The sequence below is a fragment of the Fragaria vesca genome, linkage group LG3 (genome assembly GCF_000184155.1).
Source record: "Fragaria vesca subsp. vesca linkage group LG3, FraVesHawaii_1.0, whole genome shotgun sequence".
NCBI lineage: Eukaryota > Viridiplantae > Streptophyta > Magnoliopsida > Rosales > Rosaceae > Fragaria > Fragaria vesca.
Genome location: NC_020493.1, coordinates 17,450,882 through 17,465,671, shown reverse-complemented (window position 1 = coordinate 17,465,671; position 14,790 = coordinate 17,450,882). Strand labels below are relative to the sequence as shown.

The following is a 14,790-nucleotide window of genomic DNA, read 5'->3' as shown; positions in this document are numbered from 1 at the left end:
AATTAAAGAACATCGCATCTCACTGTGAAGAACCCTTGAGGAGATTCATAAAGCTTAATCGACACACACTTGACACTTCAAGCTTTCGCCCCCTCACTCGCCATTCATGAGCTTCTTCAAGCAAATAGCACACTCATGGGGTCGAAACTCCAGCTTTCTCTTGAAGAAGTGAAGACTCCAGCAGCATCCGGCTGCTTTGTTTTTGCAGTGACAGCACTTTGTCAGAATTGGGAGATTGATCGACGTAAGCCTGTGGTTGCTGTTGGAGCTGCTTCTTCAATTGCGCTAGCCAGACTAAGAGAAATATCAAATTTATGACAGGAAATGCCGTGAAAGGTAGGACTGCCATGTTGGGAAGGTCATCTCTGATTCAGTGACTTCACAATCCGGCTCGTGGTATCGAATCTATCCCATATATCTTTGAGAACCATGAGCAACCCCATCCTCAAGTAAACCTACAAGTGTTTCTTTTTCGGCTATTGTCTCTGAAAACATACGTCCCTTTGGTTGACCGTTGTACATCCAATTCAGAAAACCCCTGTGGACAAACAATATTATTGACAATTGCACAATGCACTCTTGAGTCTTGAGCAATTCAGAGAAGACAAAAATAATTTAATTATACCATAAGTTCATAATCTGAGGCTTGTGCAGTTTATAATAACGAAATATTTGAGACTGAGAAGCTTACTTGTGGGCGAAGTTTTCAGGGAGGCTCGTCAAGTTTATGAAATGAAGCATGTCCAGCTAGTACTGTTTGATTCATCAACAAGCTTTAAGGGGAAATAGTAATACTTTCTCTCCACTGCATTTGTGCTGCGCGAACAAGATCAAAGGTTCAGGTTGAAACCTTCACCGGTGTATCATTTTTCACCCTAGAGATTATATTATACAAAGAAATTGATGGTTTCAAATCTGACTCCATCATGCCTTTAAGTAGCATTTCAGCCTCTTCCCATTTCCCATCATTACTCATAACTCCAATGGTCGAACTGTAACTAGCCACATTCGGAACCATCCCCTTCTTTCTCATTTCTTTGAGCAACCTCAGTGCCCTGTAAGAGCTACCTTCTTTGCAGTAGCCATGAATCATTATATTAAATATGACATCATTTGGCTCCAAATTCGAATCGCTCATTGATTGTAACAGCTTTGATGCTTCAATCATATTACCTTTCATGCATAATCCATGTATCAAGACCCCATAGGTGTAGACATCAGGCATCAGACCAGACTTCTCCATGGAGGAGAACACATGAAACGCTCTTTCCATGTCATCGGACCGAACCAAAGCATCAATTACAATTGTATACGTCACTTTAGAAGGAGCCATGCCTCTGTTCTCCATCTCTCTCAACAAATCAGTGACTCCAGTAGAGTTTCGAGCTTTGGCAAACCCTCGAATCAGCACATTATAAGTCACCAAAGATGGCGACTGTCCACTCGATTTCAACTGATCAAACAAACTCATTGCCTTGTCCAGCTTCCCGATACCACAAAACCCATCAATCAGAGTATTAAAAGTAACCACACTCGGACTAATCCCATCCCTCTTCATCTCATTCACAAACCTCTCAGCTTCCCAAACCCTCATTTCTTGACACAACCCGCCAATTATAATGTTGTATGTCACCACATTGCAGGCCATTCCTCTCTCACGCATTTCATCAAACAGCTCCAACGCACTACTCATTTTCCCATCCTTACACAACCCACTGATCAAACAACTATAAGTACGCGTATTCGGAACAACCCCATTAATCTTCATCTTCTCATACAACTCAAACCCTTCTTTACTCCTCCCCTTCTTGAACATCCCATCAATCAACACAGTATAAGTATACTGATTCGCCACCAAACCAACCTCCCCCATTTTACAAAACATCTTCTCCGCCCTCTCCAAATCACCATTCTTGCAACACCCATCAATCAACGTAGTATATATCACCACATTCGGAGACCAACCCATTTCCTCCGTCTCATCCAAAACCCCAAAACCCCTATCCAATTCACCACCCTCGCAGCAGCTCTTTACAACTATCCCAAAGCTATACAAATCCAACTGGACTCTACTCTTAAACTCATTGAACACCCGCCACGCCTTCTCAAAATCTCGAGACTTAACAAGAAAACCCAATACGTTGTTGAAAGTGTTCGAGGTTGGAACCATGCCTTGCTGGACCATATTGCTTAAATAGTAAAGGGCTTGAGATGGGGAGTGAGATTGCACATGGGCGTTGATGATGGCTTCGTGTAGAAGACTCGAGGTGGGGAGTGGGGTCGAGTTGGGTTGAGTTAAATCGTGGAGGAGAGACAAGGGGGTGAAGAACGGGGAGGAGATTCGGCCGGAGAGGAGGTGGAGGAGGAGAGAGTGGGCGTGCGTTTGGAGATTGGAGGAGATGAGATTGTGGAGGATGAAGGAGATGGAGAGGTGGGTGTGGTGGAAGCCTTGGAGGGTTGAGGAGTTGAAGATTGACAAGGCTTTCAGTGGCGGGCTTTTCACCATTTTTTGGATGAGGAGAAGAGCTTCTTTCGTTGTTGGTGACATTTTTGGTTTGAGTTTGTTCTCTGCCAAATGCGCGGTATTTGTTTATGTTCTTGTTAATGGGCCGGGTCGGGCTCGGCAGATCCTACAGATACGTGGTAATGAACTTAAAGAAGCAAGTGTATTTCTAGATTTAGGGTGGTGCTGAATCTAGTGGCATAAGCAAATCTTTTTCCTTGAATCGCAATAAATCTTAATCGCGATCGATCAAAACCTAACATAATTAGGAATAAGCTGAATTCATGACTGAAAGTAGATGGTAAGGGGTTCCAAATAAGATTAGGAAATTATAGATGGTAAGTTAATAACAAAAGGAGAATGGTTCCAAGTTACCACTAGGAAATTATAGTAGGAAATTTGAAGCACTACTTCCTCTATAAAAGAAGGTAACAAGTTCAAGACTCAGAAGATCATAAACAGAGACAATCGATCATTGTAGAACCTATAATTTCTTATCTAGAATTCTCTTCGTCGTACGCACACACCACGGTGTCAAACACTGTTACAATAACGTTGGTAGTTGTATTTTGTATATTGGGACTACTCCTAATACTCGGGTGGTCCTTTTGGGAAGGGAGGAAACTCAAGCAACAACAAGACCAATCGGTTGATCCTGAACAAAGAAGGGCGCAAAATGTTGATCCTGAACAAAGAATGGTGCAGAATGTGTGATGGAACCCTACATCTTCAAGACTTCAGCTTTGATAATTTAGTTCAAGAATGAATTCCTTTAGGTTATTTGTATTTTTGTTCATGGTTTGTTCAAGAATCATTATTATGATCTTGACAAAATATCTTTGTTTTTGAGTACTGTTTGTGTATATCAACTCTTCATTTTCAAAACAGTTCTTATGAATCATCAAATACTCTATGTTGTGCAATTTTTTTCTAATCAATTTGACATACGTGCATTGTTTTCCTGATTTTGTAATTGTTTATAATTATTAATTAACTAGCAGTTTTAACAATTTCCCTTGGAAGTTTCTCGAGCCTGAACCAAAACCCGGCCCACTTTACCTCACAATAAACATGCACCAAAACAATCAAACGAGAGTCAAACGGGTCCTACTCTAACAGAAAACAACTCGGATAGTCACGCATGTCACTCCCCGGAGCTTCCGGCAAGGATCTGAACCCGAATCCGACTCCACCTGACGGAGCCCTGGAAGGCTCCGATCCCCTCCTCCAATCGGGAGCCTTCATCGACGGCTCAACCATGGAAGAAAGTCAAGAAGTCGGAAAGGCTCAATCGAACGGCACGGCGGACGGGTCGGCGGGTCGGGCCAAGGCGAAAGGTTCGGATCCTATGTCGATGGATTGGTTGCCGGCCGGTTGGAGAGTCGAGTATAAAGTAAGGAGCTCCGGTGCCACAGCTGGAAGTACAGATAGGGTAAGGTTTTGGGTTTATTTCTTGAAATGGAAAGCTTTCATTGAATTTAGGGTTCATGGGAACAGTGAAGTGTGGAAATTAGCTAATTTAGGATGAGTAGTAGTAATTTAGTTTCGAGTTAGCTTAGATTATAAACGTGAAGCTTTATGTGTTTAGGGTTTGTTTATAATGTTTCGAGTTGAAGATGATCATTTTAGGAAAGGCTGAAGTAAACAAGTTCTGAAAATGAGTAGAAATGAGGATAATGGAAAGTAGTACATTGTTTGAGATACTGGCATTGCCGAAAATAGTATCATATTGTTTATAAGATTTAATTTGTTAACTTTTGAGTTGTTGCTAGTTCATTTCTGTTTCTAGCCGTCTAGGTATGCGCACATAGTTTTAAGCCATACTCGAATGTTAATGAGTATGGAACATTTTCCAGTTTCTGTTGTGTCGATTTTTTACTAGCTTAAATCCAATAGTCATAAAAGGTTATGAGCACTAGTGTAGTCCTACTTTGGGGGTCTCATTGCCTTGATTGAAAGAAATCTTTACAGGCATTTTCTATTATTGGGAGTTTTGGTTTCCAGAAAAGCACCTGTTTCGGAGAAATGTCCTGTATTATTGAGGTATTTTAACTTTGGGTGTCATCTACTACTTGTAGCACAATTTGAGCTTTCAAAACATAATTGTTGTTCCACTGATATCAAAGGCATCATTTTACTAGGTAGTTTTCTAATCAGTCCTGGTGTCCTTGTTTGGCAGTGTAATGGATGAATAGCATTTCTTGCCCTGATATACTATCAAATACATTCTTCTACTGTTTACTCTTCTTTTTATTGAATCTTTTGGCTGTGATTAGGATCACATCTGTAGAGGACATTTAAACGTGGTCTTTATTTTTCTTGACCAAGATCTTTTGATTTCATATTAGTCATGACACTCACAGAAGCCATATTATTTGTAGCCTTGATGAGATTTGTTTATCTAGGTGGTGACTTACAATTTATTGCATAAACAAATATATCCCTTAGATTTAAAGAAGGTGGTAGAATTGTTTGGCACCAGTGTAAAACATAAGTGAGGCATTACGCATTATTCTCCGGGCTTTAGAACAGGAATGCAGTATGTCAGCCATTCTCAGTCACTGGTATCATGTTGCATAATGAAACCTCTTGACAACTTTACTGATTTTCCTTTTCCCTGATAATCTTTAAAAAAAGGTTTTCATCATGCATATAATGTCCATAAGATCTCAACTTGATTCAATATTGACAATTTTTCAATGAAAGAGTACATTTTCCTCTTTAGCATGTGCTTGAGGAAAGTACTGAACGTGGTACAGTATTATGGTTAAATGGTTTTTCTTTCAGTCTGTATTAGATGGACTAGTTAATATTATTGATCGACTTGACATAGTTTTGTGGTACGCTTGGGGTGTGTGTTTGTTCTTAACTTTGAAGTACATGGGAAAAAATTAGGACCTGATAAAAAGTGGAGAGTGCATTCAACTGATTAACTGAACTAGTACTGCAAGGGATCCTCCTAATGTGCATTGATTCAGGTAGACTATGATTACAAAGCAAAAATATCCAAAATTGTTGTTCTCATAGTTGAACTTTTGCCTGTCACTACCTCATGCACGGCATTAACTCTCATGCTGTTTACATGGTTTGTCCATAAACTATCAATATATTGACCGTCACATTATTATTAGGGAACAGAAAAGAGGGGTAACCAGATAAAAGGGAGAAGTACTTGTAACTTGTGGCCTATGGTTTGGTTCATCTCTGTACAGTTCTTTTCATATGTTCATGGGTGAAATTATACCAAGAGATTGAACATGATTTTTTGTTTTTCTTGAAAAAGTGTCCCAAGTGGCTTAAGAGTCTGTAATTGTTATTGCTAGGTGATCATTTTAGTTCTTTAGCGTAGTCCACTAATTGTGATAGTTTCCATAATTTAAATGCTACTGTTAAAACATCAAAGATTGCATTTTCACCATGATCAAAGTATTCTGTCTGCAGTATTACCATGATCCAGTGTCAGGCCGTCGATTTCGGTCAAAGAAAGAAGTCCTTCACTTTCTGGAAACAGGAACGCCCAAGAAGAACACTAATTCTGACAAAACTGTGAGTTAGAATCAAAAGCTTAATGGTTGAAGGTGATTAAGTTTTGCTTTATAGTCTTCTTAACCCGGTTTGTCATCTATCTTATTTCTGGCAGACCGTGGAAAGTTCTGCAAGCAAAAGGCAAAGGAAGTCTAGCACAAAGCCCAGTCCTGCTGTGAACTTTGATTTTTTTGATGTGCCTGCGAAGGTAGAATGGGTTCTCACAGACTCCTCTCAGTGGACTTGGACACCCTTTATCGGTGATCAAAAGGTGCCTGAGTCCACTGCCAAAGAATGGGCTACTGCGTTTACAGTATTCACATCCAGCAATAGTGGCCGTACTCAATGAAGACACATTGAATCACCCTTGTGCGTCATGAGGTTGTACCCACCAATGACGATATTCTTTGCCAACAGACATATAGTCACTGACCAATGTTAGATCCTCGCATTTTCATGCTGTGAATCGAAAGAAATATGCCCTCACGTTAACTCTTTTGGATCATATGAATCCTACCATATGACAAGCGGCTTATGAAGTTTGCATATGGGTTTTTGACCATTTTGGGTTACAGGGTTGTTCATACCGTAATTGCTCTTTTTTTAGTGTCATTTTGTTAGTTTTGGATCCATGATAGTTTCAATCCAAAGGAATCCACTTGGACTCGTGTATGGTGTACAGAGGGATGTAAAATGTTTGTTCTGGAGTACAAATTCTTGTCTTAGTAGCCTGTGTATCCTCCAATTTTTGCGTCTGCAGTATATGACGTAGGATTCTAAACTTCATAGTTAGCGAACCTATGTGCCATGAATCAAGACCGTAATTTGCTTCTGAAAACAAAGTTGTGCAAGGAGGGGGTTGTTGCTTTGCCATGTTTTTTTAATATTCAAAATGCTTTGCCTGTGTTGTTATTGTTATTGTATTTCTTTTTATCTTTTCTATTTTATTTTTTATTTTAACTTTGTTGGACTGAATTGCCATGCTTTGTAGGAACATAATGTTTCGATAGCAAGGGTATGGCAGAACTTGAATTTCACTTGACTATTATCCATTCCTTTTGTTAAAAACTACAGAGTTCTCATTTCTTGACAGTTGACACCTTTGCTATGTTTTTCGCTAGCAGAAAGGAGATTGAAGAACTATTAGGTTCCTTGTTGCTTGAAATCCATTACTTGTTGTAGCATATGAAAACCATGTAGCACAACTAGGAAAATAAAGTCAAAACCAGCCCCAGAAATTTTACTGAATTGCATTGTTCCTTGTTGCCTTTTCACACCTTCATCTCTTGATTCAGCTTATGAGCATGACCAAGTTTCTTCTTCATTGGAGAAATAAGCAGCTTCCCATTCTTCAGTTCCAGTGCAACAGACAAACCTGGTCCGAGAACAATGAACTGGGCCTTAATGTTGGACTGGGCAAAATCAGCCCGACCCGGCCCGACCCGACCCGACCCGACTTGTGTTGGGTGGATGATGGATCTTTTCTTCTCGGTCGCTCTAGGCTTCTCTCACAGTGTTAAACCCACCTAAAACCTCGACACTTTACATTTTCATCAACTGATCACAAATATGGGCAGGAAATTCTTCGTCGGTGGCAACTGGAAATGTGTATGTCTCTTATTCTACGCTTCCTTCTTGCTTTTGTTTTTGTTTTTCAACTTTTGTTCCATTTTGGTGAGTTTTGATTGATATCATTGGAACTTAATGGTGTATCCGTGTATATTAGACTCAAGAGGCAAAGAACAAGTTGCCCAGTACTGAATTCATGGGCATAAACATAATCATGAAAGCAGTGGTTCTGGAATTGAGTTTGTGTTGACTGTTGAGTGTCTGATAAGTAACTTTGGGTTTATTCCAGAATGGGACAACTTCAGAGGTGAAGAAGATTGTCACCATATTGAATGAAGCTGAAGTCCCTTCTGAAGATGTTGTGGGTAAGTTTTAATTTTTGCTCGAGTAGTTTGATTTGTCATTTGTAATGGTTCAAATCAAAGTAAGACAAAGAACTTGAAGTATTGTGCAGTATTCATTATGTGATGGAGATGTGCTTTTCTTTTATTGCAGAGGTTGTTGTGAGCCCTCCCTTTGTGTTTCTTGCTTATGTGAAAAGTTTGTTGCGGTCTGATTTCCATGTTGCGGCACAGAACTGTTCGGTTCGGAGAGGTGGTGCTTTTACTGGAGAGATTAGGTGTGTTTGTTTCTAATGTTAAACTTCTAGGGGTGTGCAGTTTAGACAGTAAGTAATAATTTCACAAACTGATCTGTTTCTTGTATGCTTAGTGCTGAGATGCTGGTCAATTTGGGGATTCCCTGGGTCATTATCGGCCATTCTGAGAGAAGACTGATTCTGAATGAATCCAATGAGGTAATAAGGGTTGCAATTTGACCTTTGCATCTTTTCTTTGTAGTATGTGGTGCCTTGCAACTTTACACAATCATTTATTGATCTTGTGGTTTTCCTTGTCCATGCAGTTTGTTGGGGACAAAGTTGGATATGCACTTTCTCAAGGCTTAAAAGTTATTGCTTGTGTTGGAGAGACTCTTGAGCAGCGAGAATCTGGATCTACGGTGGCTATCGTCGCTGCACAAACAAAAGATATAGCAGGTAGTCTTTGAGCAGCATATTCTCATGTTCATTACCTAGTCTGCTTTATTGTCTTTGGTTTAGTAGGTTAACTTTCCTCATTCATTTATTTACACGGCTCCAAAAACATGATTATTTGACCAGCTGATTCACCCTTCTTCTGTTCCAGATAAAGTATCAAGCTAGGAGAACATTGTTTTGGCATATGAGCCAGTTTGGGCCATTGGCACTGGGAAGGTTGCAACCCCTGCTCAGGCGCAAGAAGTAAGTGTGGTTGGGTCAGACGTTATCCCATTTTTTGTGCTCTGTTGTGTCATTGGTTTCATTATTCTTGCAACTTGTATGCTTTTGTGGATTTTGGCATTTTGCGTTGCTACATGCCCTGCACATGCAATTCTCTTTTCTCTTCGTTTCTTTGTTTGTATCAGCTAACAACATCCGAGAGGATGAATTTGAAACTGAAGCCTCATCTTTGCAAAGAGATGTGTCTCTTGTGCTTAATCTCAAATGTTTAATGTAAATCTTTACATATTTGACTCTGGCATTGATAGTGGGGTAGTTATTTGAGGGGGTAATTGATATCTTTGGGAGATCTTGTAGACCGAATTTGCCAATGACCCGTCTCCATCACAGCTCTGTCTTACTTATGGCATCCACGACCTGGTTGGTCTGTCCAAGCTTAAAATCTAGCACCATATCAACCATCTAGAGCGATCTTATGAGTAATTACCTCATTTTATATGCATTTTGCATTGCTACTTTATGCAATCTTCTTATGGTAGCAAGAACTAGTGCGTTAACATTCAATATTCAACACTCTCCAAAAAGTAAAACATTGGTAGCTCAATATCACCCTAAATTTATTACATTCTAAAACATATGTTTGAATTTATTTCTATAGTAGCTGATTTTTGTGTGGAACTCATTTTTGAAAATCTTGGCTGATTTTTGTGTGGAACTCATTTTTGAAAATCTTGTGTATAGATTTGTGGTTAAAAGAATCTGCAACATTGTGGCCTTCTTTTACATATCAACGAGGGTTAAATATGGTGCTGACATCTGGATATGTTGAGGTTATTGATGACTGTTTTTTCTTCTAATCAGGTCCATTTTGAGTTGAGAAAATGGCTTCAAGACAATGTTGATGCTGAAGTTGCTGCATCGACCAGAATTATTTATGGAGGTACACTCTTCATCTATGAGCCTTGACTCTCTCCATATACAACCTCCCTCTAGATGTGTTTGATTATAAGTGCATTAAATTACCAACTAATCATCGGAATGGTATAAATTTTAAGCCGTCGAGGGTGATCTTGTTATGATTGAGAAGCATAGCATGAGTGTGGCTGGTTTTTGTTACCGTGGTTTCTACTTTCGACCACAAGTCAGTTGTCTATTTTGATTGTTGAGTCACCCCTCGAATCTGAAATATTTTGACTCCTGAGACTCCATAACATGTAAACCAAGAACACACAGAAACCAACTTTAATTGACTGGGTTGCTTCAACTTTTGGTCTGAGACACCCAATAATGGCTCACCCTTTGCGAGTTGGGATGCTTATATTTCTCTGTCTACATGGAAAGTGAATGAAGGCAGTATGTCGAACATGTACGAAACCGAAAATATATACAATGAACCAGTTCTAGAGAAGAAAGAATCGTAGTACATAATTGCCTTCTAGTTGTGTAATACTCTAGTTTAACAGCATGCCATCTTTAGGTTCTGTAAATGGAGCAACTGCAAAGAATTGGCAACACAACCAGATGTGGATGGGTTTTTGGTTGGCGGAGCTTCCCTTAAGGTGGTTCTTTTTCTCTATTCATTGTTTCAGCTGTATGTTTGGTTTTTCTTCAACCTGGTTACTGATTGTTCTATGCTTATTTTCTTTGATTAGCTGGAGTTCATTGACATTATCAAGTCTGCTACAGTAAAGAAGGATGACTGAGTTCAGAAATGCTCATCTGTGTTTGTCTAGCTAGCTTCAACAAAGTTGTGAGTTTGTAATTATATGATTCGGGCAAGAAAGAAAGAACTACCAAAAAAATTTACTTGTGCTTGTAAGAGTTCCTGGGTGGGGAAGTTGTATGAGGCAAACACACTGAATATAAAAAACTTATCATTTGCATATCTGATTCTACTTGATCAGGTGCATATCTGAAAATAAAAATTTGGGATATGATTCTTGATTTATCAAGGCTAGAATCCATTGCTTCCCAACTTTTTAGACAGAAGAATCATTGTATTGTACATCACAATGGACATGGGCTAATCCAGCAGAGGTATGGCATAATTGCATATTCATAATATGCCTCCCAGCACATCAATTTGGAGGATGGGATTTAGCCCTCATGGTTTTGTTATTTAGCTCTCATGATTTTGTTTTAGCGCGCATGGTTATTCTGGGTAGCATGTAACATTTCCACCCTGTGAAGTTTCAGAAATGCTTGATGATGATCACAATATCCATTTTGACACACACACACATTGCTGCCAGCTTCCCTCAATCCAACCCAAACAAGTAAAGCAGAAGCACAATGATCATACTCGTTTCCTTTTCCACTCCAGGTTATCGTCTGCCGACACCATATTCCTTCCACATTTGCAGGTACACTTTTATATGAAAACTTTCAGATAGTATATACATTATGCTACTCTTTTTCGCCTCAAAATTCAAAGTCCTCTTTCCAGGTTGAACTCTAGTGTCTACACCAAACTTTTCACCCGTAACAACTTTCCAATATATTAGTATGATCAAAGAGACAACTAGAGCATGCAATCATCATAATATTCTGAATGCAAATCAGATACACCAATGCACTACAAATTGCTCCAATCATATGAATTTCATATCACTATGTAGGAAAGGCAAATACTAGTCATACCGACAATTTCAAGCTGTTCATAGATTTGATATAAACTTTAAGAGTCACACACGCCCAAATTGGGATTAAATTTGTCAATGCAGGTGCTCACGATCGCAAGGTGTACTTAACCCTACTTTTTTATTAGGTAAATTACAATTACATGAGTCGAATTCACAACCTCCTATTTACTATGTCACTGGACCAAATGGTACTAGACCGAGTAACCCTATTTGAAACTTTTTTGTTTGGATTACAACCCAACATCAACAGTTGGTTTAGAAACATGAACAAGTGAAGCAAATCTCATTAACCAAGATTAGTATTGTTTTATGGAAATATTCAAATAACATGAGGTTTTTTTGTTGTTTTTTGGAGGCAAATGGTATGCACTCATACACTGTTCGTTTCTTTTGTTTGTATTTGTTTGATAGCAAAACCATTGACTGAATGACTTGGTGGATTGGGGTCATTTTGTGGATTGACTTACATAGTCATATCTCCATCATCAATTCATTTTAGACAAAAAATATCATGAATGGAGTAGTAGTACCTGGTTGAGTACGGTCTGGAAAGATTAATACCATGGGAGACTAAAACAACAGGTCTTTGGGTCGTGCGTCATGGCATCGAATAAGCGACTTGTTCGTCACTTAACTTTGTGAATCATAGTACCATATTATTGGCTTCCACCCATCACATTCCTTCCACTCATCAATTCATTCCTTGAAAATTGGTTCATCGGTTTGAGAGGATTTGAACCAAATGGAATATGGAAAAAGAAAATTAGGTTAAGTAATGGTGATTGATTAGATCAAGTTCGCAAAATGTCACGAACTAGGACCTTAAAATTTAAAAATATTTAAAATTGTCACTGAGATATTAAGATGGCGTTCGGTAACGTTTTCATGTTTATATTTTTATTTTTGAAAATAAAAATGTATTCGGTGAGACATTTATGAAAACGTTGAAAATGAAAAACTAAAATATTTTCAACTTTTACAAATAGTGACTGAAAACATCAATTTGACGTTTGCACATTTTCATTTTCCTAGTTTAGAAAATATGAAAATATTTTTCACAATAAATTACTGAATACATTTCCAAAGTAGAAAATAACAATCTCATTTTCTCATTTTTATTTCAATAACCATTTTTGAAAAACATTACAGGACAAGTATTTCTCATATAATTTATCAAGTTATAACAAAAATCAAAATTGCCGAATTTCAAACACTTGAAATGGAAATTGAAGTTCAGGCAAACGAGGCAAATATTAGGGCTGACATTGGTACGGTACCGGTGTTTTTTTGCCAAAACCAACTACTGTACCAACTTGTTATGGTACATGAAATCATCTACCACTACCGACCGGTAAAGTTGGTATACCGAGAGTTCGGTATACCAAACTCTCGGTTTGGTATGGTACGGTTGGGCCGGCTACCGACTTCAAAATGGGCCACTTTTAATAAAAAAAATAAGACATGGCCCATTGGCCCAAATCATATTTTCCTGCTTTGAACTGAACTTGAACTGATGCAGATCATGCAGCATTAGCAGCAATATCAAGTTATCAACTACCAAACATTCAAACTATCAAATTAATGATCAACCAAAACTTACAAATATCATTAAGGCATTAACCAACTGCTTAAGACCTTAAGTGCTCACTGCTCAACCACAAAAGCACAAACATGAGACTATGAGAGTGAGACAATGAGATTATGAGACTGAGACCATGAACTGATGAAAGTATGAGAACACAAAGTCACAAACACAGAAAACTGAGAAAAGCACAAAACCAAGTTAACCAAGTAACCAACTGCTCTACAGCCTCTAGGTCCTCTCTACTGCTCAAGTGAACTTTATTACTAACCTTAGTAACCTATAAGGCTATAACTCAATAAGTCACACAGCCATAAACACAAACACAGAAAGTCAGAAACTATCAAACTATAAACTCAGTCTGCTCTAAAGTCTAAACTCTAAAACTCAGTTGAAAAACAAACTTTAAAAACCTGCACAGTAACTTTAAAAACAAACTTTCCAAGTTTCTAATTTCCAAGCCAACATTGACAATAACAATTAACAAGTGAACAAACAAGTGAACAAACAAGAGAACAAACAACAAAACAAACAAGTGAACAAACTTTCCAATTTCTAAGCCAACTGCCAAAGTGCCAATAACAATTAAAAAGTGAACAAACATTGAAACCAAAAAAACATGTACAAGTGTAAAACTACAGCATAGTAACACAGTTCAAAAAGAAACTAATTCCAAGTCAAGTAGTCAACTGCCAACACCCAACAACAAACACACATTGAAATACTGAATATCAGTAACCAAAATAGCTAAATATCAGTAACCAAAACAGAAACTAAAACAGAAATATCAGAAATTGTTCAGAAATATTTAAGTAACCAAAACATAAATATTTTTCAGAAAATTGAACAACTAAATATCAGTAACCAAATCAGAAATATTGTTCAGAAAATTGAGATCTCCCAAATATTGAATTAAACACTGATGGCTGCTTCTACATATTGGTTTGGCCAGAACTCCCAGTAATCTCTATTGGAGTTGTTGCCTCCACTCCTTGGTTATAACCATTTTCTGCAAAAGAAAAAAAATCATATAGTTGAATAAAATAAGAAAGAATGAATACCATTAAATTTAGTAAATTCACAAAATTCACAGTGTTTGACTGTTTGTAGTCAATTACTAACCATTACATTTCTCAAGTTCCTCTAACTCATAGTAAAATTTGAGGTCTTCTTCAGTTGGATCCTTATATAAGCTTGGTGTATCAGCTCTTAGCCAATCACTAATGCACACCAGGGCCTCCACCATTCTTGGTGTCAATGATGCTCTAAAAGGATCGACAACTCTATCACCTAAACTAAAAGCATTTTCAGACGCCACTATTGAGCAAGGAATAGCAAATATATCCTTGGCCAGCTTTGATAGCACTGGATAGGTTGCCTCATTGCCTTTCCACCATTTGGCAATTTCAAAACCCTTGGACAAGAGGCTGACATATCTATCGGATAAGTACTGGTCAACTTCATTTCTTATGCATAAAGATTGCTCAGCCACCCTCTCCCTTGCTATCTCCCTGCTAACTTCATCGAGGCCATCCATTTCATCAAATTCCATTTCAGCCATATCACTTCCAGAAGTATGCTCAGTCAAATCAGTAATGTCTTCACCTTTATATTCTTCATACATCTTCATCAAGATTCTCTTCAACTCACTTTCAATGGTTTCTAACTACATGTGCACTTGCTTTCTACCTTTTTCTATTGTCCACTTTAG

At 38.2% G+C, this 14,790-nt stretch overlaps 2 protein-coding genes and 1 pseudogene across 3 annotated transcripts; 2 read left to right on the top strand and 1 right to left on the bottom strand.

Annotated features, from left to right (window-relative positions):
• Positions 1 to 331: 331 nt before the first annotated feature.
• Positions 332 to 2,548, bottom strand: LOC101302143 (pentatricopeptide repeat-containing protein At4g11690-like). The gene is made up of 2 exons (XM_004294476.1): positions 692 to 2,548; positions 332 to 538 (listed from the first exon to the last, which is right to left on the bottom strand). The coding sequence occupies exon 1, from the start codon at positions 2,546 to 2,548 to the stop codon at positions 839 to 841; it is 1,710 nt and encodes a 569-aa protein (XP_004294524.1). The 3' UTR covers positions 332 to 538; positions 692 to 838.
• Positions 2,549 to 3,577: 1,029 nt separating this feature from the next.
• LOC101308062 (methyl-CpG-binding domain-containing protein 5-like) lies at positions 3,578 to 6,586 on the top strand. Its single transcript, XM_004294497.1, has 3 exons — positions 3,578 to 3,935; positions 5,945 to 6,049; positions 6,144 to 6,586. Exons 1-3 carry the CDS (start codon positions 3,645 to 3,647, stop codon positions 6,375 to 6,377), a joined length of 630 nt encoding a protein of 209 aa, XP_004294545.1. The 5' UTR covers positions 3,578 to 3,644; the 3' UTR covers positions 6,378 to 6,586.
• A 986-nt stretch (positions 6,587 to 7,572) lies between these two features.
• LOC101311264 lies at positions 7,573 to 10,558 on the top strand (annotated as a pseudogene). The gene is made up of 9 exons (XR_184384.1): positions 7,573 to 7,636; positions 7,887 to 7,962; positions 8,093 to 8,216; positions 8,309 to 8,393; positions 8,501 to 8,633; positions 8,782 to 8,876; positions 9,717 to 9,795; positions 10,333 to 10,414; positions 10,508 to 10,558. The product of XR_184384.1 is annotated as a triosephosphate isomerase, cytosolic-like (transcript).
• The last annotated feature ends 4,232 nt before the right edge of the window (positions 10,559 to 14,790 follow it).